Source organism: Suillus subaureus, assembly GCF_016647635.1.
Source record: "Suillus subaureus strain MN1 chromosome Unknown BJ212scaffold_25, whole genome shotgun sequence".
NCBI classification, from domain to species: domain Eukaryota; kingdom Fungi; phylum Basidiomycota; class Agaricomycetes; order Boletales; family Suillaceae; genus Suillus; species Suillus subaureus.
Window position 1 is genome coordinate 235,050 of NW_024538581.1, and position 22,859 is coordinate 257,908.

General features: G+C 47.2%; 9 protein-coding genes across 9 annotated transcripts; 3 read left to right on the forward strand and 6 right to left on the reverse strand.

The window, feature by feature from the left end:
- Positions 1-641: 641 nt before the first annotated feature.
- Positions 642-2,162, reverse strand: BJ212DRAFT_1276233 (mitochondrial carrier domain-containing protein; the record flags this gene model as incomplete). The annotated part of the gene is made up of 10 exons (XM_041331268.1): positions 642-717; positions 766-802; positions 858-990; positions 1,042-1,068; positions 1,119-1,379; positions 1,426-1,469; positions 1,521-1,641; positions 1,778-1,960; positions 2,013-2,036; positions 2,091-2,162. 10 exons carry the CDS (start codon positions 2,160-2,162, stop codon positions 642-644), a joined length of 978 nt encoding a protein of 325 aa, XP_041190856.1.
- A 915-nt stretch (positions 2,163-3,077) lies between these two features.
- Positions 3,078-5,567, forward strand: BJ212DRAFT_1301316 (uncharacterized protein; the record flags this gene model as incomplete). Its single annotated transcript, XM_041333114.1, has 16 exons — positions 3,078-3,218; positions 3,264-3,277; positions 3,328-3,484; positions 3,542-3,801; positions 3,850-3,893; positions 3,944-3,962; positions 4,013-4,083; positions 4,114-4,225; positions 4,282-4,381; positions 4,432-4,560; positions 4,640-4,670; positions 4,875-4,892; positions 5,115-5,135; positions 5,186-5,284; positions 5,345-5,396; positions 5,441-5,567. The coding sequence occupies 16 exons, from the start codon at positions 3,078-3,080 to the stop codon at positions 5,565-5,567; spliced, it is 1,395 nt and encodes a 464-aa protein (XP_041190857.1).
- A 992-nt stretch (positions 5,568-6,559) lies between these two features.
- On the reverse strand, positions 6,560-8,240 carry BJ212DRAFT_1482899 (MFS general substrate transporter; the record flags this gene model as incomplete). The annotated part of the gene is made up of 6 exons (XM_041340519.1): positions 6,560-6,719; positions 6,774-7,140; positions 7,196-7,420; positions 7,479-7,561; positions 7,622-7,785; positions 7,839-8,240. 6 exons carry the CDS (start codon positions 8,238-8,240, stop codon positions 6,560-6,562), a joined length of 1,401 nt encoding a protein of 466 aa, XP_041190858.1.
- Positions 8,241-9,552: 1,312 nt separating this feature from the next.
- Positions 9,553-11,052, forward strand: BJ212DRAFT_1301318 (uncharacterized protein; the record flags this gene model as incomplete). Its single annotated transcript, XM_041333115.1, has 6 exons — positions 9,553-9,699; positions 9,760-10,002; positions 10,055-10,474; positions 10,531-10,546; positions 10,603-10,723; positions 10,779-11,052. 6 exons carry the CDS (start codon positions 9,553-9,555, stop codon positions 11,050-11,052), a joined length of 1,221 nt encoding a protein of 406 aa, XP_041190859.1.
- A 200-nt stretch (positions 11,053-11,252) lies between these two features.
- BJ212DRAFT_435237 (uncharacterized protein) lies at positions 11,253-12,586 on the reverse strand. Its single transcript, XM_041343190.1, has one exon. It carries the CDS (start codon positions 12,129-12,131, stop codon positions 11,457-11,459), a length of 675 nt encoding a protein of 224 aa, XP_041190860.1. The 5' UTR covers positions 12,132-12,586; the 3' UTR covers positions 11,253-11,456.
- Position 12,587: 1 nt separating this feature from the next.
- On the reverse strand, positions 12,588-13,329 carry BJ212DRAFT_435291 (uncharacterized protein). The gene is made up of 5 exons (XM_041343191.1): positions 13,294-13,329; positions 13,147-13,233; positions 13,043-13,087; positions 12,851-12,963; positions 12,588-12,798 (listed from the first exon to the last, which is right to left on the reverse strand). The coding sequence occupies exons 2-5, from the start codon at positions 13,163-13,165 to the stop codon at positions 12,640-12,642; spliced, it is 336 nt and encodes a 111-aa protein (XP_041190861.1). The 5' UTR covers positions 13,166-13,233; positions 13,294-13,329; the 3' UTR covers positions 12,588-12,639.
- An 883-nt stretch (positions 13,330-14,212) lies between these two features.
- Positions 14,213-14,922, reverse strand: BJ212DRAFT_1276200 (uncharacterized protein; the record flags this gene model as incomplete). The annotated part of the gene is made up of 3 exons (XM_041331266.1): positions 14,213-14,278; positions 14,330-14,756; positions 14,816-14,922. 3 exons carry the CDS (start codon positions 14,920-14,922, stop codon positions 14,213-14,215), a joined length of 600 nt encoding a protein of 199 aa, XP_041190862.1.
- A 1,666-nt stretch (positions 14,923-16,588) lies between these two features.
- On the reverse strand, positions 16,589-20,280 carry BJ212DRAFT_1368480 (dipeptidyl aminopeptidase). Its single transcript, XM_041336183.1, has 15 exons — positions 19,920-20,280; positions 19,669-19,867; positions 19,516-19,619; positions 19,380-19,463; positions 19,153-19,328; positions 18,511-19,096; positions 18,261-18,457; positions 17,980-18,194; positions 17,820-17,921; positions 17,691-17,766; positions 17,442-17,636; positions 17,340-17,394; positions 17,215-17,289; positions 16,920-17,164; positions 16,589-16,862 (listed from the first exon to the last, which is right to left on the reverse strand). Exons 1-15 carry the CDS (start codon positions 20,184-20,186, stop codon positions 16,757-16,759), a joined length of 2,682 nt encoding a protein of 893 aa, XP_041190863.1. The 5' UTR covers positions 20,187-20,280; the 3' UTR covers positions 16,589-16,756.
- Positions 20,248-21,436, forward strand: BJ212DRAFT_1368485 (integral membrane protein S linking to the trans Golgi network-domain-containing protein). The gene is made up of 2 exons (XM_041336184.1): positions 20,248-20,886; positions 20,936-21,436. Exons 1-2 carry the CDS (start codon positions 20,684-20,686, stop codon positions 21,210-21,212), a joined length of 480 nt encoding a protein of 159 aa, XP_041190864.1. The 5' UTR covers positions 20,248-20,683; the 3' UTR covers positions 21,213-21,436.
- The last annotated feature ends 1,423 nt before the right edge of the window (positions 21,437-22,859 follow it).

A 22,859-nucleotide genomic window follows, 5' to 3' on the forward strand; every position in this document is an offset into this window, starting at 1 on the left:
CTTCATGAAGGCATATCTATATAATTATAGTACTTGCTCACCTGTTGGAACGGTCAAATGCATTTTCACCGTCGACATATTCTAAGGTCCAGGATGTCCAAAAAAATGTTAGTGCCTCATCAATTGGTAACTCATCATCAGGCCAGATCATAGCGATGGCATGTCGGCACGGATAAACAGGTATCCGAATGATACCTGAGATCAGCTTAGATTGTAATGGTCAAATTCATCTATGTCAACCCCTGGTCAACTGGAACTGTACAAGCAGCTGTGCACGATCCGTTGCAAAGGAACAAGTACTTGGGTACAATGACCAGTGGTGAACAAAGTGAGACATAGGATAATGCAGTGGTTGAATTATAGATGCGACGTGGCAGAGTTTTCATCATGTGTACTTACTGGGAACACCTTGGACACGTTCTGACAAAGTCTGACAAGAGGCTCAAAGTTGCGTACTAAAGTTGGACAGAAGGTCAAATCTTGCAACAGATCTGCCGAAGTCATATAGCAGACGCGCGAAAACTCCACCTATTATTGACCTGCAGAAAATGTATATACGACGAGTTGCAACAAGCCAGGTTGCTTAAGAGCTCGTGTCTAACAAGCACCCAATCTAGGCGCTCACGTCTATGCAAAAGTTATTATACATAGGACCTACCCCAGGCCAGATCCTTGTAGAGGTTTCGTATTACATCGTTCATAGTGAGAGTTATGATCCTGGTGGGAGGTAAATTCCACGCTTAGGCGAAGCGTGGAGCAACTCACGTATGAGGGGTGATACGCAGGAAGTGCGCAAGTGAACCTTTGCCATCAACTAATTCAGCTTTTATAATCATCCCCAGGCCATAAGCACGTACCTTTATACCAGCCGAGAACTCCCTCTGTTTTGACAGTCCTCCACAAACAATCTATCGGACTCTTGTACAGCGCCCCTACGACCCTCCCATCGGGTAGTTTCGTGGTGGGCTGGTTGTACATTCTTGTGAGTGCCTGAAAATGACACGTCAGTGGTGCAATTCAAACAAAAACGCGTCAACTTACAGTATCGGCGGGTTGCATGACAAGGCACTGTGAAGATCATTCAAGAGTTATGACGGCATATTCTGACGGGAGCATACCACGCAAACACCAGAAACCGAGCTGCTCGCAAGAAACGTCCACACACTGTCACTGGGTAGAATGGCATGTCCAACAAGCTGATTCTTAGTCCAGTTATATGTCGGTAGTTGAACAGATGAGCCCATTGCTGTACGAAGAATAGCAGCATCCATTCCGCGGACGTAACCGCGAATACCCTCGGTCCGCCAGATCGTAGCCAGGGCATCGAAAGAGTTCTTATAATGGCGTTGTGTTCCTATAGGAAGAGCGGGCGAGTATGCCTGGAGACATATCAGTGACCGGTGGACGACGAAGAAGTCTGATCACCTGCATACGAGCCTTGATGAGAAACAAGGGATTCCCGATTATAGCTATATTCAAACGTGTGAGCAACATCACGTATGACCGCATGATAAACACACCTCCGACAGCACCACTGGCTGCGCCAGCCACCAAGGATGTGATAGGTATCTGGTCTGCACTCGACCAACCAAATACGCGATTGATAGTCCGTCGAAATGGTTCATAAAAACCTGCAGCAGCCTCAGACCAGGGTTCAAAATTGCGTCACATGTCACTCACTTAGGCGGGACCCATTCAGTGGGATCTAAACTTAGAGTAAGTAGGCGATCATATTAATAATATTCAACACTTGCCTGATACGCATACTGCAGGGTACCCTGGTCAGAAAGGCAAGCTGAAAATTTGGAGATTGACATACTGCTACACCTAGTCCGCGTTGCATACCGCGGATACCTTCATTCTTCCATGTCTTTATCATGGCGTCGAAAGCATTATTGTACACCTTGAGACCGCCGCCCTTGACGAGCTCTCCTTGCAACTGCAATCGAGTCTTGGCTACCTGTTGTCTCCAGAGTAAGCAACAGAGTCTACGCGTTGATTGAAGCGCTAACCTCAGCAGGGTTGGATATTGTCACCTGCGTTCATGCATCATTTAGCAAGCCAATACGAGAAGTAAACAAACTACTAACAGCTATACAGGCTGCCAAGCCACCGCATAGAAAGCCTTCAGTAGTTGAGAGTTGACGGACATCAGTGGACATGGTTAGTACCTGCGGAAGCAAAAGCAGTGACAGCACAGAAGCAGAAGCCTTAGTACGGAGTTTTGACGCGGCCTGTGTAATTACATAAAAATTATGATTGACCTCTAAGAGGCTCGCGGTATAACTCGAAGGGCAAGTAACTCACCGATTAATCAAATCACTCGTTAGCGCATCCCCGAGAGCCACGAAGAAGGCTAACCGTGGAGTCTGGAATTGATCAAAATCGTTTTTGGTAATTTATTTTTTTCTTGGACGCCCGGCCGTGCACTATTTGCCGTGCCGAGTGCGCACTGCGAGCTCATCATTTCTACTTATCGCTCCTTCCATCAGATGCATCATTGTCCATCACTGCGGCCACACGCCTCCTCGACACGCCGCATCAAACTCCCACTCAAAGGTTCTGAACCGTATCAAATTTAAACCCCCCGATCATCGGTCTTATGGAAATTGCCGTGACTCGGAAGAGCTAACCTCACACTACGCCCCCTTCCGAATCAAAGCTGCTTCAAAACTCATCCCAATGATTCAAACATTCTAGCTCTGTGCTACCATATGCTCATAGTCAAAGCATAGCAATTGGGTGGTAGGATAAACAGATCTAAGTCAATCTGATCCGTGGTTCTCGTCAGATTGATGGAGTATGCTGCTGAGAAAACAGCATGAGCCAGCGAATGGTGACCGGTGATCTCTGGCAATGTCCGGCTTAATCACTAGTAGTAGGTATGACCCCACGCTGTCCTTTCAGTGTCCTTCGTCCAAAAGTAGTTTTAATCGCGGGACATTGTTAGGCAAGATCCCTTATACGGGAGAATCTATTCCTGGGTTTATCTAGCTTCATCAGAACTGTATAAAACGTGTTAGGTATTAAGGCGATCGCAAGAGTCGCCGCCTAGTGCTGATGTATATATCCTCCCCATGACTGTAAATCCTAATAACACGCTCGGTGCTCTCCAAGTGGGGGGCTCGATCATGGTATTTTTGTTTGGAATTGATACCTTGCAGACCTATTACTACTTCAAAAGATATCCGAACGATCGCCTCTGGATAAAGCTGCTGGTGAGTACTTCAATATATTCCTAGTATCAACCTTATACCTCTTAGGTGGTCTGGATATGGTGTGCAGACCCTTTCAAATACATCTTCCTCCTAATGGCTAAACGGACAGGCTGGAAGAAATCGGTCACACAGTCTCGGTTCTGAGTGGAATGTATCTCCTTACTGTGACACAGTTTGGACAGCCAGACGCGCTCGCCGTGACTACCATGCCGACTGGTTACGCGTGGTCAATCGTATTCAGTGGCTCAGTAGGATCTATCGTGGAGGTAAAACATTGTCTTCTCGATCCCCGGAATTTCCTGAGTCTGAATATTAAAATACAGGCCTTCTTTGCCCACCGTATGTACGTGCTGTCAAAATCGTGGTACCTCCCGTCCATCGCCTGGACTCTTGCATCATTCCGATTTTGTGGGAGCATGGTTGCGGCGGCAAAGGTATTTGGAAACATATCTTTAGACGTTTTCTCGACAAAATGGCGGTGGTTAATCACCGCCTGCTTTGCCACGGGTGCGGGAGCCGACCTCATTGTTGCAGGAGGCCTGTGTTATTATATTCACCGTGAAAAACGTGTTGCGATGGGGCAGTGAGTAATAGGCCAGTGACCCTCCTATTATAAGCTCACCGGTTATAGGACGACAATGAGAATACTCGACCGCCTCTTGGCGTACACCGTCGGTAAGAGAAAAACCAAAAATATTTTCTTTCAAAAATTAATCGTTTTGCAGAAACTGGCCTGGTCCTAAGGTACAGTAATATATCAGAGATGATGTACCCTTCTGACCATCAACACTAAGCATGAGCGCGGTTGTAATTCTCATCATATGGGGTACAACTCCACATAGCTGTGAGAACTTTGTCCAGATCAGTGTGCTTTGGATCTTGCTGATGTATTCAGTCTGGTGGTTCGGCATCTTCCTATTTTACACCGAGGGTAATAACTCAATTCTCATCACTCTGCAAGCGCTCATCCCTCGTTCCTTAGTTTTTGCAAACTCTTTGATGGCATCGTAAGTGATTTAGCATTGCAAAACATGAAACAATGTGAAATTTAAATTTTATGTAGCCTGAACACTCGAAGGGTCCATGAAGATGTTGCTGGTGGAACCGTCATCAGTCTGCCGCGTAATGCACAGATCCGCAGTGCAGACCGTTCCATAGGTAGCGTAAGTGATGGTATTTTTCACAGCCCCGACATTACTCATTGGATATGTAGCGTGTCCAGAATTTCATGAGAGATCCTTCAAAATCCGAGTACGACATGGATATCGAACGTTATGAACTATCACACGAGATTTCTACCGACAGTTCTGGATACACAGGTGATCAATTTCAACGGCAGGCGGTATGTTTCTCCTCATATCCGTCTCGTAGGGTTGGTCCTGACTGAGACCAGATAAATCAACCAAATATCGCTATTTCAGTTTCTCGAGACGTTTGCGTTAAACACGATAGGTTGACGGAAATGAACCGTCTGACCTCTCAGGCATAGCGCTCTCGCCGGTATTTATCGTTGCCTATTTATACACATCCCGACCCAGTGCGAGAAGGGTATATGCAAACTTGTATTTTGGATTTTATCTAGTATTGCCAACACTGAGCGATGCCTTGCTACTTTGTCGTCCTCTTAGTACGCCCCAACTCTTGCTTTCTATATAGGCTGTCCTATAGCCCCTTGTATGCTTCAATGTTTCCGTCTTCACTCTCCTTTCTGCAGGCTCTATTAGTTCGGTGGCTGCTACGCCCCATGGTGGCCCCATCATAATCTTTCTGTTCAAGTTGCGGCGGTCCCCTTCTCTATAGTATAACATCCGGAACAAAAAAATTCAATTACCATATCATATTATCTCTGATATGCCTTCTCACACTGTCTTCAACGACTGCTAATTATATTATCAGTTCTCCATGCCGCGGGCGCCGGTACCTCTAAAGATTATGTTCTATGTGATGTACGAATGCATCCCATGCAGGTCAAAACCTACCCTTATCCCCATACGATCTATCAATCTTTGTGGCTGAAAGATCGGCGTTTCGACTGCTCTGTCTGCTCGTTCAGGGTGACCCAGGCGGTATTTACGACATCCGAATCATCGCCGCGATGTTTATTTTGCTTGTTCTTGTCTTTCTAGTTTATATCTTCCAGATTCGTTCGAAGCAATTTGAAGTAGATACGGCACCATGGTGGGCTCGTAACCATTCCGTCCATGATGCAAGCTTTTTTGCAGCTATTTCTATCCTATGCAGTGGTCTATGATGGAAAATGTTTGCTATTTTAAGGGACAATTTAATGCCCAGGTGTGGGATCCCGAGTCCAGTCCCGGCCGGCCGTTTGAGACGCGCAAAACCTGGTAAAAGTGACATGACTTTGCGTGAAATAGTAAGGGCAACTGTAACGATGAGACAAGTGCAGTATGATGCAAGCTTGCTAGTAGTATACCGAACAGGTCATGATAGGTGATAGCGCCACCAAGATCGACCTACGTTTTGGGATACACATACTAGTTTGTGTTAACGTTTTTCAGCAATTTCTCGGACTTAATAATATTTAAATTGTTTTGTCAGGCAGTTTAGAAGTGACAGCTATTGAAATAACCGTGGTGCACGGCCTCGATATTTTGCGTTTTGTCTCCCAGGTGAGGGCACGCTAAGAACTGAGCTAGGCAATGACCGGTGACCGTGCAAGTGCCTGACCGATATCCTCGGTAATCACAGCATGTCACATAGGAAAGTAAGCTTGGCAATCAAGCTAGAGCACAAGTTCAGTTACTTAACTTAGTACAGTATTTACTATTTACTAGTAGATATGTACGAGGGTGACCATTAGTGCCGTGGTTGTAAATTGAGGGAGACGTAGTGAGACTCGGACCATGTACATCGTCTACATGGTCCGAGTCTCAATACAAGTGTGAATGATAGTGCAATAGGACCATCAGATGGATTATCATGCTGCATTGTAGGACGTGGAGAGCTGGGTTAGCCCAGAATTGATAAAATATTCAGCAGCGCTGCACCCAGTACAAGTCGCGGCACTTCCAAAATGTGTTGTGCAGTGTTGAAACTCCGCCATGGTAAATATCAGCGGGTGACATTTCTGCGTGACTTTGGCACTTTCACTCACTCAATTCTGCTTCAATCGTTGTTCAACCTTGTTATGAGATGTATTAAAGAAAATGATAATTATGTTAAGAATTGCGTTTAAGTAGCTAGAAATACAAGTGTTGTGAAAGTGCCGACTTCTATGGGGTGTCGATTGCACCGGAAGGGGTAGTAAATATATAAGTGAGGGCGATCTACTCATGTAGACTGCATCAGGGATCTAATGTCACCTGACAATTTTGCAAAGTTTACACTATAACAAAAATGTTACGGTTGATCATGAGTTTCACTGCCATTAGGAAAGCAAATCCTAGAATATTGAAGATCGCTGCGAACACAATCATTCCCGAGTATCCGCCATGTTGGCTTGCATAGATGGCACCTCCGATGGGACTTCCAACCAAGGACCTGTCGGATAATAATTAAGCTCTCATCAAAAAGCATGCTGCAACGGGGACCTACGGAATAGACATGAAAGCGTACGACATCCCAACACGTGTACCAAAATTTTCCGGTGGAGAAATTTGTGCTGTAACAGCGACATCCAATCCCATCGTCGCGCCTGCAAACAAGCCGTACATTACAGCGAATGCCGCTAGGGTTGCAGTATCGTGTGCAAATAACCAGAGGGCGATACATGAAATACCAGCCAGTAGAGTAGAGGGAATCATGAGGTTTAATCTCCCAAGTTTGTCCGCGAACCATCCCGGAACAATGCGACCGACAGTGTTGGCAGCATTCATAATCGATAGCAGATCAAACCCTATATTTTGGGATAAGCCCTGAGCCTGTGCATATTGGACGATATAAGTGGAAGGAATAAATAAGCCTGTGCGTGATCAGTAATCAGCATTAATCACCGGGCGTGGCCTGATGATGCTCACCAAGGCATATCAGAGCATATGCAAGACACACAAGCATGTATTTTATATCGCGGAATGACTTGGTATCTATCCACGGTGTGCTTTTATTTTTAGGGGAGGGAGTCGAAATTGTGAGCGTTGCGATAATGCAGCACGCAAGTGCAAGAAACCCCTGTATTCGGACTGCCCATGCGAACCCAACAGTGCTGAGGAGGCGTTGAAGCAGTATAGGAAACACAGCCCCGCCTTCAAACATAATTAAAATCCATTTATAAACAGTTGATTCAAGGGAACCTGCCTGCACCAGAGCCACCTAGCACGATACCACTGGATGTACCTGCGAAATGGCGAAAGCGAGCAGTTGATGCGGCAATGCACGGATTATACCTATATCCTATGATGAGATAATAATTCCATGACAATGAAATAAATTCAAGCGAAACTCACACTAGTCCAGCCCCCAACCCAAGAAGAAATCCTTGAGCGATCATAAACTCGTAGTACCGAGTTGCTAGTGACGTCATCATCAAACTGAGCGTGTATATAAGCGTCCCAGATGCGAGCAACGGCGTGGGTCCATAGGCGTCGAATAAGCGGCCAACAAATCCACCCTGTGATAACAACATAAGTGAGGGCTTGCATTCAAAAATGGTGATCTACTGACCGAGAACATCATGAACCAAAGTTGAAGCCCACCAATCCAGGAGATTTCCGACGGTGAATAAGCGGATAGCTGGTGCTCGAGGTACCATGCCTGATAAGTTCCGAATGAAGACACTTGCCCCATGGTTGCAAAACTTCCTACGAAGCCACCAAAGAGTGTGAGGCACCCTAGAAAACCACCTTCAGCCCACAGACTTGTAGGAATAGATGGACGGTCGTGGTCTGCTTCCTGCCAAGCTACGACACTGGAGTTTTTTGACTCCAGGTCCTGGCCGGATCCTAGGGATGATGTGAGATCATAGGGTACAGGTGCGAGTTGGCCGAAGGGGCTGGACGCCTTCGACTCTGGATCCTGATGGGAGTCCGAGGGTGACGTATAATTACAGGGTGCGGTTCCAGTCATGGTCGATTGAGGGATGAAGTTGTTGTGTCGGAGATAATCCACAGCTATTCATATGAGTGCTTCGGAACCTGAATCGGAACCCGAGAGCGAGGACCACATGCTACTAAGGTCTTAGTATAGCGTTTAAAAAAAGCAGTACACACTAGATCAATCTTCATTATTGTAACATGACTGGTTGGTAAAACAACCACACGGTGCACGGCCCGTCACCATGATTTCCGTAACATCCAGGACGCGATGAAAGCTGATCCGCCGAATAGTCTTGTGAAGCGGCTCGGGGCGTTCAAAACGGAAAACGGAGAATAACTTAGTAAGTATATTTATGTCACTTACAGGTATGTTACAAACCACTCGGAGTAGGCCCGGTTAGACAAAGTTTTACGCAAATTCAAGGATACGATGACTCGTTGATGTGAATCCCCTTAAAGTTAGCAGTCCCGTCAGGCTCGAAGAACACCGCGGTGATGTACTGATGACTTACCCTGTCAATCATTCACACATTGTATCAGTATAGTTCGAGACTTAATTGGGCTCAGGCTTACAACATGTATTTCATGAAACGATGAGTACTTTTAGCCTGTGTGATTCACCGGGCTAGCCATATGACTGATTAATGAGATATAGTTGATCATGCACATGGAGAGCCTGTGACCTACGTTACGTTGGTGCAGGTGTGTAGCAAAGATCAAAGATCTGCAATCACATGTGTAATTACCTCGTGTAGCCTTCGTAATGGCTTCAGACTCGTGTGTACGCAATGTTGTCAAGAAAGCACAGAGGTATGGGGAGCTAAAGACTTAAAAATTATGTTATTTACGTAACTTGCTCACTGAGAGCGCTTGACACACGCGGGTTTCTATCATCGCACCATCATCGCAACCAATCATAGCCCGGCGAAGCATTTTCGCTGCTATATAGATCCAAGGATGTGATTCCTAGTACAGCTAGTCGCAGTAGCAGCTTTGTTCCAATCCCATCATGATCAGAAGAAATAGAAGTTTCGCCTTGGGGCTGTGCGCTATGATATTATAGTGTCCACCTACATCATGATAATCAGGGTGATGATGGTCCTGAATCCTGATAACTCCGAGTACCCAACTGCTGCGCTGGACTCCATCAGACTCCGATGGCTTTCAAACGGCGTCAAACGGACAATATCAGGACTGGGGCTATGCAGCCGCATATTTGATCCTCCTACTCGGCTACCTACTAATACTCCCTTTGATTGACGACCCGGTCTTTAGCTTTAAGAACTGATGGCAGTCCTATCGGTTCCGGCGCTTGATACCTTGGGTCCTGCTTTGATCGCCAAATGCCCTCCTCCACAGCATCATGTCTGCGCGTTCTTTCCCGCCAAATACGAGCTAGTCCAAGGTTATTAATAAAAAAGTCATTCCAGGCTGCCACCTATTCGCTGTTGGCGCCAGCCCAAAGCTCTGGTGTGACGAATGTTAAGCGCGTGAGTCGTAATAGTAGTCAATCAAGGAGAAAAAATAACAGGTATTACGAACTTATTCAGGCTCTTGCTACCAGAGGGTTGAAGACGCTCGACTTTGCTGGTTCAAAAGAAGTTGTGTACGAGCGTAGTGATTGGCCTCTGGCAAAACTTCAAAACTACTTCAAAAATGACACGCTCGCCCTCATTGGCTATGGCTCGCAAGGACATGGCCAGGGCTTGAATGCTCGTGACAACGGCTTGAATGTGGTCATTGGCGTCCGTAAGGACGGAGAAAGCTGGAAACAGGCAGTGGAAGATGGATGGGTTGGTTGACTCAAACGTTCCTGCAGATGATTTTTGACGATTTCTGGTATAGGTACCTGGAGAATCACTCTTTTCCATCGAGGAAGCCATTGACAGAGGTACAATCGTCATGAACTTACTCTCAGATGCAGCACAGTCATCAACATGGTCTCATATATCTCCTCTGATAACAAAGGGCAAGACACTCTACTTCTCGCATGGGTTTTCAGTGGTATACAAAAACGATACCAAGGTGATTCCTCCGAAAGATGTCGACGTTATTCTAGTAGCGCCGAAAGGCTCTGGTCGCACTGTCCGAACCCTGTTCAAGGAAGGCAGAGGCATCAACTCCAGTGTCGCCGTTTTTCAAGATGTAACCGGCAAAGCAATGGAAAAAGCCGTGGCTATTGGGGTCGCTATCGGCTCTGGCTACATGTACGAAACAACCTTCGAGAAGGAGGTGTTCTCAGATCTGACTGGCGAACGTGGTGTGGTAAGTACTCCATCATCAATCTGCATGCATACGCTAAGATCGAGTCTCTTTCCTAGCTCGCAGCCGCTATCCGTGAGTCCATCACTGTCATGCCATTGATTGCAGTCTGACTGACTGGCCATTTACAGAGGGATTATTCTGCGCACAATACAAGGTGCTTCGTGCAAACGGCCATTCGCCTTCGGAGGCATTCAATGAAACCGTCGAAGAAGCCACTCAATCTCTGTATCCTTTGATCGGAGAAAAGGGGTAAATATATTTATAACTCTGAATTCACAAGTCATTAACCTATAACTATCCGCAGCATGGATTACATGTTCAACGCCTGTTCCACCACCGCTCGACGAGGGGCCCTTGACTGGGCGCCGATCTTCGAGGCAACAAATCGCCCGGTGTTCGAGAAGCTTTATGAAAGCGTGAAGAATGGCACGGAGACACGCAAGGCGCTCGAATTCAACGGACGCGCCACTTATCGCGAAGATTTGGCCAAGGAGTTGAAAGAGATTGACGAGCAGGAGATCTGGAGAGTGGGAAAGGTCGTCCGTTCGTTGCGCCCTGACTACAAACCAGTGCATTGATCTTGATTGTTCGGTATGCTGTAAACAAAAGCGTTAGGTCGTGTCTGATAGTCGATCCAATATTATTAGAATGATAGGAGCGGGTGACCTACATCCCAACCGGCACTCCAAGTGTTGCGAATTCTTACCAAACGTTCGGTCTCCATATGTGCAAACTGCATGGCGCAAACCCGCATAAACGGTAATGATAGTAGCAGGACTACGCCAACTGGGGTTCCTTTACAGCCGAAGTCAGTAGACTCAATCCTGTACATAAGACTTCCAGTGTCTTCATCTCCGAAACTTATGAACTTCCGGCATGGGATAGTGCAAAGTGGTGCAGCTGCGCAGTACGACAACAAGTTGCAACTCCCCTCAGCTCGATTGAGGTCGACATGGATGTACATTTAAAATATCCTATGATACTACATATCTGCATCTGCACTCCACGTCGGCTTTTTCAGGTTTTCATGCCAAAATCTCATACCCTTCCACATCGCATTACTCTCCCATAGCGTTACAAACCGGACCTCATCGCGATCTGTAGTACGTTTTCTCGTCCGTATAAGTTGATCCATGTGATAAGTCACCGTGTCGTGTCTGGAGTCAATAGCTTCGCCAAGGCGTCTAGGAGAACTAGAGGATTCCACCCGCGTGCCTCGGTGTGTGACGGACAATGCGGTTTCCGTATCCTCGTAGTTTCCGTTACTGCAGGCCCCTGGCACCGCTGACTTGCCTGGTTGCTGTGCAGCCGAAGGCACATCCTGCGCAAATTGGTTGCGTATACGATTTGGGGCTGTCGGCCTAGCAGAATTTTCACCATCCTCCCTGCTCCCGACTTTGGCAGTTGCAGTAACTGGTTTTAAACGTAGAAGAGGAAAGCGCAAACGGTTCTTGGAAGGAAATTGCAGTTTGGTGAAGTCGATCGCCGGTACAGGAGGAGAGTCCTTAAGACACACAACAGGACTGGTACCGTTCACGGTGAGAGTAAATTCAGGGGCACGTTCGTAGGCGCGATTGGGGTCGGCGGCCTTCTCATGCTCCTGATCATTTCGTGAAGACCAATGGAATGGTGACTCATGGGATTTGTATTTTGACATAGCTTTGAAGGGGGGAGTAAGGTAACGGGGAGCAGATGACGCGTGGTCATCGGGAGGAGTATTTGCGACGCATATATCGGGTGAATAGTTGATCCAGCGTCGTGGTTACGTTTAGTAATTGCAGAGTTATGTACTTCTATAATCGCGATGTCGGATGAACTTTCTGCTGATGAAAATGATGACAGCCCCAAGGAGAACATATGACGTTTACGTGGACGTCGCGGGAGACTGTCTCCTGATTCGCTATGCTGTGCGTTGGGATAGGCGAGGCTGTCTCTCTGGCGCTTTCGCTTCTGGAGAACGTTCGGCAGGATGCAGAGAGGTGTTTGTGACTGACTCCGCGGCACAAAAGGACCAGATACCCGTTGTGGATATTGAGGGGACACTACGGAGGCGAGTATGCGATCTTGAATTCCCATACGACTGAAAGGCAGCCCGGCATCAAAGTCATCTGTGGAAAGAAAGGTACGTGAGATCCTGGGGCCGTGTGAGGTGCGGCAGAGATATATCAAATAAGCAGAGAAATCAGTAGTGTGCCATGATAAGTAGAGTATTTCACGGCCAAGAACGCAGCATGAGACGTAATCATACCATCAAGTATGTAGCCCACAACTGGAACGCGAAATGAATGCGCGACGCAGTGCAAAATCCAGCCCACATGTATTACCTATAGGAAGCCTGCTTAACAAGGGAAAACTGATGTTAAAAAAGCAGCTCACCACTACCGATCTTCTGCAAAGTATGCTTGTCCACTCGTCTTCGCGACTGACGGCAAAAAAGTAAGACGCGACAGCACTGGTTCCTCCAGGAAATATTCTGCCTCCGTGAGTCACTATACGTAGCAGGTAGAGCAGTTAGCCACAATGTTCTACGATATCACCTAGGTCCTCAGTGATATGCTCAGAACTTACACCATGTCTGGATGGTTTCCTTCGGCACACGCATACTGAAACACGCTGGAACACGGATCAGAGATGCAGAAAATCCACTAGCCACGGCGTCAGAATCAACATACCTGCCTCGTTGAAAAGCATGTTAGAGGAAAGACGAGTTTATGTAAGAGGATGCTTGTATGCAAGGGATAACCCCTGAGCCTGAGTGACTGAGAATGTTAATAACTGCAACCCTTTCTAATACCGGAAACCCAGTGGACAGATAACACTCAAGGATCGGGTGCGAATAAACAGGACGACGTTATATTATGAGAGCTCGAGTACTTACGAGGGTTCGATATCGAAGTTCGGGAAGAAGAAGGATAATTTCAGTACGAACGTTGGTTGGATGATATATATAAGGAAATGTGAAAACACGTAAACATATGACGTCGTAAGCCTACCCTTTCTCCGAATTGCACACCTTGCAATGGCCTCAGTCGAGGTGTGGACTTAGGCATGCATATTATGGCACACCGAGCCTGCGTATGTGATTTTTCGCCAGAAACTAGGATGAGGTCTACTTACTTATAGTTGGTCTATAGGCTATCGAACAAGTGCAGCCTGCATTCAGCAGATCGATACCAAATTCCAGTCGCTTTCTAGTAGGGGCCCGGGCTATTTCCATGTGGATCTCACCATCGTGCTGGTGGGACTGTCATGGGCTGGAGTGAACATTCTCATCCGCATCACCTTGCGTGTCCCTCATACAGTAATATAAAGACCAGATGGAGGGATCTAAACCTATCTAAACCCTACTAAATTGACATTTGTCACCGAAAGCCATGGGCAGGAGAAACAGCTAGTTTGCAGTTAGTCAGGCAATCGAAAAGAGATCGATATGGGAATTATACTGCGTTCGAAGAATCCACGGTCCGAGTCGTTCTCAAGAAAACGTCACTAGTGTCCGCTACGGGAAAGATGAATGCATACTAAACAAGCGTTCTTGGACCCGATCACGACTTGTTCCCGAAGTGAGCCTTCGTTGTTGCACCGTTTACGATTGCCTTTATTTGTGCACACATACATACATACCAATAGAAATTGCCGATGTGGTGAATTAAGAAAATACGACCCGCGCAATAAAAATAGCACCAAAGGGATGACCACACCAAGCAGAGGTAAAAGAAATCGTGTCCGAGAGACATTTCAGTTATTGGGTATGCGCATCGCAAGGCTGGTAGCGACGAGCAGGTCCAGCATGAACTTCCCCGACTGTCATAGAAATGATTACAAAGAACAGGGGATTGCAGAATGGAAACGTACGGGTTGAACCACGAGAACACCATCTTTCGTCACTGACATGGATGTAACACGATATGTCGCTATGAGGGCGTCCTCGGCATCTAAACACTGACGAGAGCCACGTGATAAACGCTGTAACATTCGACCCGCTCCTGCACGCACCTCCATCGCAGCGCTGAACAGCCGTGCAGTCGTTTGCCACCGATACTCCTTATGATCGGGACCCTCGAAGAAAACAGGTCCGTTGAAGGCCCCACGCTTCCTCTCCATCTTGACTGGCCGTCTGATGGCAGTCATGGATAAAATCGTAGGCCCATGGTTGACTTCACCCAATAGTGGTGGTCCATTGTACGAAGACTGAGCTCGACAAAGCAGGGGACCATCTGGGCCATCAGCGTGCAGATCAAAAGTCCAGTGCATCGAACCCCGAGTGTTCCGCATAAAATACCTATAACAACAACAGACAAAGTAAAGGACGAAGCAATGAAAAAAATTCTCAAAACTCACAAAGTTGTGATCTTGTCTTCTCCCTTGATAATCTTGCGATTGCCAAACACACTCCCGAAATTATAGATGTGCAGCATAGTCGGTCGTTCATTGGATGTGTTGAGCATCTGCAATCACCCGAGCCTGAAAGGTCGTCGATGCAGCAGTGAGAACCAAGTATCCTCCTCTTCCAGAGCGTATTCAACAAGGCGTGTCGTTCTAGGGCCTTTTAAGCAACAAGGGCAGGACATCGCGGGGCTTTCTTTAAGAGACGAGGATTTCTATTTCCAGAAGATCGACTGCATCCGATTATCATGTCTGAGAGCTATTTAAGGACTTCTTGAGGGTAATGGCATGTGGAGAGCTCCGTAAACAGATTTGAAGACGAAATGGGAGACGTCAAGGCTTACCGTTTTCAGCATGACCCAAGTTCTAAAGTTCTACGCGCTAAATTTTGTTGCTAGATGAGTGCAAGATAAACAATTCCCGGACAACGTGGATCATAAATTCAGAGAAGCATATCTGTGATTGAGCGCACTGGAAAGTTACTAGTCCAAACCTGTTGACCAGCGTTATCTGTTTATGCGTAGCTGAAGTAGAACAGGTCCGCTGCGTCATCTAGCTCTTGGATTCTTGAATTCCCCCACCCCTTCGATTGCAGTCGTCGCGCAGAGTAAAGAGCACCAAGCTTCCCCGTGGGAGTGGTGAAGTCCGGATGAAGTCAGCGTGCGACAGCTCATTAGCACGAGGAATCAACCCAGCACCCACTCTGCTAAACCATCCCCCCAAAGTGACTCAAAACAAACCTTAGGCGGAGTTAACCACCATCGCCATACCATTGAATCATATAAGAATTTCTAGTCGGGAATTGGAACCACCCAGTGCCGAAAAATAGGCAGTACTGGCCCCCGAGAGCTCGAGGTGGAATTTCGGAATATCGACCTGATCTGCGTTATTCCTGTAGACAGAGTTAACGCGCACTCAGCCTTCCAGCGCTGACCGTGAGAAGTCAGAACACCTGTGCACATGACATGATACCAAAAGGTAAGACCAGCCAGTAGAAGTGGCATTAGATGTGGTTGGGCCGGGATGTGAATGATACCCAGTCCTGTGTGTTGTAAGACTGTATGGTGATCCGGTGATTGATTCTCTCAACCGTACAAGTGTTGGCTTCTGGACGGATAAATCAAAAGGCGTGCTGCAAAATCGCCTGAAATCGGAATCACTGTAGTTGTATATTATGTAAGCAGTACGCTAAGGCATTAATGAGACACCGCACACACCAAAGTCGGGAGGAATATGCTATCCTAGAGCTCAGATATCAGAGGGCGCTCTCATCCCAGCTGGAGCCTTCCTTTGGAGATCGTCTGAGCCCGGAGATGAAAAGATTTCGAGTTTGTTTTGTATTCCCGGTTGCCAGAAGGGTCTAAGACCTACTAAGGGATGGTAGAATCTTAGTGATTCCTCATGCATACTAGTGATGACGAATTAAAGCAAGGCTTCGATTCTAGTAGGTAGTGCTTAGTGGTGGGAGCATGGTTGACTGCCGACAACGTAACTTGAAGCCGGGCGTCAAAGCGAATACGTCCAACGTCTACCCAGTATATGGATCCTTGCCGTAACATAAGTTGTCTTCCACCGCATTGCGTGCGCATGTGATCTTCTAGGATCTTCTAAGTTTCCAAGCGAAGTTTACGAAGGCCTGCATTCTTGACCGTCAGGTAGGTAAAGCCTATGGGTGAAGATCTGCCCGAAACCCACTAGGAGCTGCCATATCGGAATGGTGAAGATCGTTGGCTGCACCGAGTTATAATCGAGGCGGTTTACCAGCTTCAAATTTATCCAGTTGTGAAACGTGGTAGTTTGGGCCCAACATGAGAAATATACCCGCATTCTCCGCTCCTGATGTGGAAATCTACGAAAACCGAAGATCTATGTACACTGTACATACTATTACTTCAATCACCAGCCGCGTCGCCGGCCACCTTTCCCCCACTTCTCAATGAGGAACAGAGCCATGTACTCGTAAACCTCTCTATTCGCGCCTCTGCGAGTGATCGAGTGATCGCTACACGATGTAAAATGGTCAGCGTTGTACTACGTGGAATGAATTCCAGTGGCGAACCTGTCTGTGAACATCCTGAAACGGAAGTTTCTGATTTGGGCTTCTGTGAACATATCCAACAAGTGAGCTGTGTTTGCATAGTGGACATTGTCATCTCCACTGCCATGGGCGAGGAGATAGTCTATGCTCTTGAAGCCCTCTACATGTGAAATGGAGGCGTTGATGTAACCTCCAGGATTATTGTCAGGCAAGTCCATATACCGTTCTGTATAAATGGAATCATATAGTCTCCAGCTGGTCACAGGCTAGGCTTGCTAGTGAGTGCAATGACTTCGTCAGTGAGAGATGCACATACAGCAACGGCCATGGCCAACGTGTGGATACCGGTATTTGCTTCCGCAACCTTGGAGGCCATGAATCCGCCATAAGACTGCAGCAATCAATTGATATGTTGGCCACAGAATCCAGAATATGGCTTACCCATCCCCAAATTCCAATACGTTTCGGGTCAATATAGTCTTTCCCAGCCCAGATGCTGCCAGATGTTCAATACCGCAGTTTACAATTTCAGGTATTCCGTACCGTGCAGCATTGATCTGGTCCTGGGTTTCCCAGAAGCCAAGATTATTCCTTACTGGGTTGCGCAGGTGCCGCCCTTTGAATCCAGTTCCCCGACCGTCTACGACAACGACAATATACTGGAGTGTGCAGACGAGATAGTCATGCCAGTCTCGTTTGTACTCGACATTGACCTGCTGACTCTCTGGCCCACCGTACCTGAAAGCATCAGAAATAAGAGCGTTTGCTTTCAAAAAAGAGTATGGTACAAACACGAAGAATAAGACTGGGTACTTCGTCCGCCCTGAGTCATCCATGCGAGGAGGGCGCATTTCCTTTACATTTAGCTCTGAGGGGCTGTGTAAAGTTTCATCGCGAGAAGAACGCATCAAATAAACTAACCAAAGCCATCGCTGTCAATCGTCGAATACGTGACGGCGGCAGTTTCAAATTCAGTCAGCGTGGCATTTAATACAGAGTTGTCCGTCAGAACATAATCGAAATCTGGAATTAAGGTGTAAGCGCTAGATGTATTGATGATGGTAATTAGAGATGAAATTACCACTGTTGCTAACATCGACAATTCGCTGCCATGGTACAGCTGGTCCGTTGTAATTAAGAAGATAAAATCCGGCTTGTGGTGAAAAACTAGCACTGTATGAAGAGGATATTGATTCATCTGTGAGCGAGATGGGTTCCACGTATCCTAAAACTGATGCTGAAAGTGGGATTGAATAGATGTGGCGTTGCGTTGATGACCGCGCGGCTTGGAAATATCTGTAGACGGGATATGGGCGCAATGAATCATGAAGCTCCGACGGGAATTAAAAAATAATAACTTACATCAATCCTCTTTGTGTGTCCACTGCTTTGATGCCCCCTGTAACTTCCCATGGGCCAGAAGTGAGGAAACGTGGAGTCATACTATCGGCGGGATCAAATAGAGCAATATGGTTGTAGCCATTGGCTGGTACAATATCTAAATAGGCAGATGAATCCCCTGAACGCAGGCTGTCTGGAAGAGGGAGAATATTTTGGGCCTGCAATAAGCTTTTCAATAAAAGATGACCACACAATGATGCAAGCCACTTACGCTTTGAATCCAGCCCTCATCACCTTCCTCACCATTACCACCAAGCCTTCGGACTACCCTTCCGTTCACGATATCCGCATTTCCCATGTTGGTCAAATCGAAGTACACGACGCTACCATTGTCTGCGGCGCGCGTAACCTCCTTAACAACGAGCGTCGATTGACCCACCCAGGTGACATCCATGATAATACTGTTAGCTGCAGGGAAGCGACCTTCCCAACTGAGCTCCGAAGTATAAATCTCGGCAGCTGAGTTAGAGGATGTTTCAGATCGTTCGTACTGTGCGACGTCGAAAACATGCACAGAGGCAAGAGGGTTGTTGTAGCCTGGTTTGGGGTATTTGATGACAATATCTTGGGTATATGGAACAACAGCATAAGAATCCTCTGTGGGATTGTAGATCGGGAACCGAAATTCGTCTACTTCCGTCTCATCGAGACGTAGAAAAGCAATCTTGCTCGAGTCGGGAGACCACCACAATGCGTAATTACTTGAGAAAACTTCTTCCTCATAGATCCAATCAGGCACACCATTAAACAATGATGTATTTCCCGAGCTGGTGACACGAATGGGAGAGGTGGAAGCACTAGGTGAAGAAGCCATTAGAAGGCTTTGTTGTACAAGTATTGAAATGACACTTACGACGGAGATGGGAGCACATATATATCGTTGGCAGCAACGAACGCGATAGATTGCCCAGTCGGGGACCAGGTAGCATAAGCAGTGACTGGAGGATAGGTGGGCGGCACCAGTGGGTATGTTACTTTAGTGTTCAGGTTGTGCACGTAGTAATTGCCAAAGCTCGAGTGACGCCATTGCTAAATGCTGCATATCAGCATATCAGGACTGTGCCCATGGAGGATCCTGACCTTGAGATGGTCGGCCTTCACCAGTATATACGTCATGTCCGGCGAAAGCTTCCAATCTGTCCAGTAAATAATGTTCCCCTCATCCTGGGCAGCTCTACATTCAATGCATGATAACTTTGGAGAAAAGGGCGCTTACGTCCTTGATGTCCATCATGGAGACAAGGTCAGTCGTTTTGTTACTTTTCAGGTCAACAAGCTGAATCTGTCCATTCTGGAATATAGAGAAAACTCCGTCGCCGGCTACGAACTATCTCTGTGAGGGTGAAAGTTGTTTAGTGCCACGACTGACCTTCGGGAACCCAGTCCACACCCTCCCATGAGGGACTGAACGTTCCGTTAAATATATGGTCCAAGGAAATTTTCCTGGCACCTGGTAGTCGATAGGTTTGTCCATTGTAGAGAGATGTCGCAGCAAAAAGTCCAATAGAGGCAGAAAGAAAAACTAGTGATGCTAAGGATATGATAAGGTACTTTAGGCTAGCGGGCCTCTTCGGTATCAACGTAAGTAAAGAAACGAGAGCAATGCAAGTTATGACAGACCTTGTTTCCTCCTACCAGCAAGCCGTTTCCCGGCTCCGTATCACCAAAGATATTCGGGTCATCCGAAAGAACATGATCCTGCTTCTCAATGAGACCCTCGTCTTCGTCAGAGGAAGGTGCGTCAAAGGGGCCTTCTTCGTAGTACACAGAAGGTCTAAAGGCCAGGTCTGGGTGTATTGCAGCAATCTTCGAGCGAGAAGCCAGAGGACGGCTATCGTTGTCTTCGAAGTCCTCCTCGTCACGTCCATTGACATGCTCGTAAGACATCGCCACAGAGTCTTCGCGATAGGAAATAGCTACCAACTCTCTTGGCACCTCAACGTAGTAGCACGACCAAACCGTAACAGTGAATGAGAACTAGTAGCCTGGTGTAGATGCTGCCAATTACATAAGCACCCTCGGTCATTTACTACGGTTTGTAGTTCAATGGAGCCGCCTCAGACTTGAAAACTGATTTAGTACTGTAGTAACGATGGCGGCGTCATCTCGGGCATCGAACGCTAGTTGGGACCCAGTCCTACTTATATCTCAGGCATGTTCTGCTTTCTCCTGTTCTGTCCGCATTGGCCTAGACTGTCTGCGTCCACCTCAGATTATTTCAATGCAAACCCTTCACTACCTAACCCTCTCCGTCCTCATCCCCCCATTATTGTCTATCTTTGCGGAGGCCGGCGCACTCGTCTTCGAAGGAGGGGCAACAAATGTCGGTGCGTCTCATAACCGCAGAATCATAAGCTAGAGTTGAGAGGGAAACCGCACCAGGGATGATCATGGATTGGCGAGAAATGGCCGGCCGTCCAACAGTCCGTGGAATGCAGGGCGAAGATAGGTGGGACGCTTACTATGGCGCCTGGAGCGGCGGTAAACAACTCGGTTCCGGGTGGGAGGAAGGCAGGTGGGACGGATGGACCGACCCTATGCGAGGTTGGGTAATAGCATTCTCATGGATGATAGCATCCTTTGCAGAGTATGTGTTGGACAGTGCAGGATGCTTACAATAAACTGACCATACTCAGCATATACTATTTATGTATTCTCATTCGACGACCGCGCTTCATCTTGGATTTCGCGCTAACGCTCGCCTTCAGTCACCTCGTACTCACAACTTATTACTCGGCTTCAATACCCACCTCTCTGTTCTTCTGGCTCGTCATTTTCGCATGGTCAGCAATAACAGTAATAATTGCAGAGCAACTCTGTGTGAAGAGAGAGATGGCCGAAGGATTGGTTATTTCTCCTCCGAGGGACGAAGCGGATGATTTGGAGATGGGAGAATCGCTTCGCAGAGATTAAGTGAGTCCCCGTGTATCTTGTGGTCCAGCTGCTTGTAGTACTGGTCTTAATTTAACTGAAGCCCCTTTGCATATGCAATAACTGGCGGTGTCCAGCACCATCTAGATTTTGCCAAGGTTTGAGTGGCGTAGAAGATATCACCAAATTGTTCAATGCTTAGCCTTCTGCAAAATTCATTACCGTTTAGGTGAGCTAAACTGGTTGCAATTTGAAACACCTAGCGAAATACCTAATACCTGGAATTGATTGGGAGTTTGAGGTCAGTTGTTGGGCTTGTAACTTTGAAAATTTACGCCACTGGTGATTCTCCTGTTTTGAATTTCTCAAGTTCGTGTGGCCCTGTTCATTTCGATCCGGCCACCGGAATACAAAGTCCATACGTTGGTAAGCAGTGGTCTTTGAACATGTCCTCTGGGAAGTCTCCTTCTTCATTTCCGCTGGGTGCTCGGTCCACCCGGGAACCTTCGTTATATCGTTGCGCCCACCTGCACAGCAGTCGGTTGTATTTTTTTCCATATCCCATGTTCCGCAGGTGATCAGTCTCTTGAGTGATAGCCGCGAAAATGACGCCGCTATCTTTCTCGTTTAAAGTAAGTGAGTAATATGACTGCCTACTCCAAGACATAAGGCTTATTTGCCATTAGACTTAGAGCTATTGATGCGGTAGTTTTGGAGGCGATGAGCTTCCGACCTTAGTGAACCTGCATGCATTCACATGTCATCACGCAATTGCTTGCGGATATGTTGTAAGTGCGAAGTGCGAATTATTTTTCCTATTTCATTGAGCAGCTGTTCTGATCACGTAAGGTCTGTTACACGTAGCTCTATCGGATAGCCCAGAGCACTTGAGCTTCGAGATTCTGGACCATTGATCTGCGATGACGGCTACAAATGTGCCAGATAGTTGGTTCGAGGAATCGTTCTAATGCACAATGCATACAAGATCCTCCATGCTGACACGTCTGTCATTCCTATCGTGCACAACTCAATATTACTGAACCTAGAAGAGCTCCCAATTTGTATACGTCAATGTGCCTTGGTGCATGGACATGGGCATGTTGTGGAGCTCTGACAGGGGCTGGGAACTTGTCGTGTAGTACATTCAGGAATCAGACTCCGGAAAACTGTGTCACTTGTGCGGTGGCGATGGGAATATGACTCCCTCGTTTGAGTGGGGTGTGCGGTCTGCGTCTTGCTGAGGCAGTAGGGTCATCCGTTGCATTTATCAAGATCATAAACTTTAGATTTGAGAACGGAGACGATGATCTTGTGACAGATAGCTTTTGACCCATTAGTCCTGAGTCCAGACAATACTTTCAAATTCAGAATGATCGGGTTGAATCCATTTAAAGCCTCGACTCACTAGAAATGATATGATTTGCTCTTAGACACCGGTCACGGGTGACCGGTGAACGCCGGAGGGGCATGCGCGGGTCGCCTTCGCAGCTGAGAAAGATAGTGACACTCCGTTACTCTTTATGACTGTATTCCTGTCCCGCATGCTCCGGTTCCTGCGTGCAGTCATTTCCGACAATCCGGCGCAGACTTGATGGAGTTCCGCCGAGTGCACCCTTTGCCCATAGTGAAGAGGCCTGCCACCGCTGGGAGTCTGTGGCGGCGGACATATCATTGGACGACTTTAACGCT

Bases quoted from the DNA above. Each gene is read 5' to 3' on its own strand.
- BJ212DRAFT_435237 (XM_041343190.1), bottom strand. From the start codon at position 12,131: ATGTCAAAATACAAATCCCATGAGTCACCATTCCATTGGTCTTCACGA.
- BJ212DRAFT_435291 (XM_041343191.1), bottom strand. The intron at 12,964-13,042 runs GTAAGTTCTGAG...TGCTACGTATAG, and splicing joins GGAAACCATCCAGACATGGT to TGACTCACGGAGGCAGAATA. The intron at 12,799-12,850 runs GTGAGCTGCTTT...GGCTTCCTATAG, and splicing joins TTTGCAGAAGATCGGTAGTG to GTAATACATGTGGGCTGGAT.
- BJ212DRAFT_1368480 (XM_041336183.1), bottom strand. From the start codon at position 20,186: ATGTCTTACGAGCATGTCAATGGACGTGACGAGGAGGACTTCGAAGAC. The intron at 19,464-19,515 runs GTAAGCGCCCTT...AGAGCTGCCCAG, and splicing joins CCATGATGGACATCAAGGAC to GATGAGGGGAACATTATTTA. The intron at 19,097-19,152 runs GTAAGTGTCATT...TTCTTCACCTAG, and splicing joins TATGTGCTCCCATCTCCGTC to TGCTTCCACCTCTCCCATTC.
- BJ212DRAFT_1368485 (XM_041336184.1), top strand. From the start codon at position 20,684: ATGATCATGGATTGGCGAGAAATGGCCGGCCGTCCAACAGTCCGTGGA. The intron at 20,887-20,935 runs GTATGTGTTGGA...GACCATACTCAG, and splicing joins ATGATAGCATCCTTTGCAGA to CATATACTATTTATGTATTC.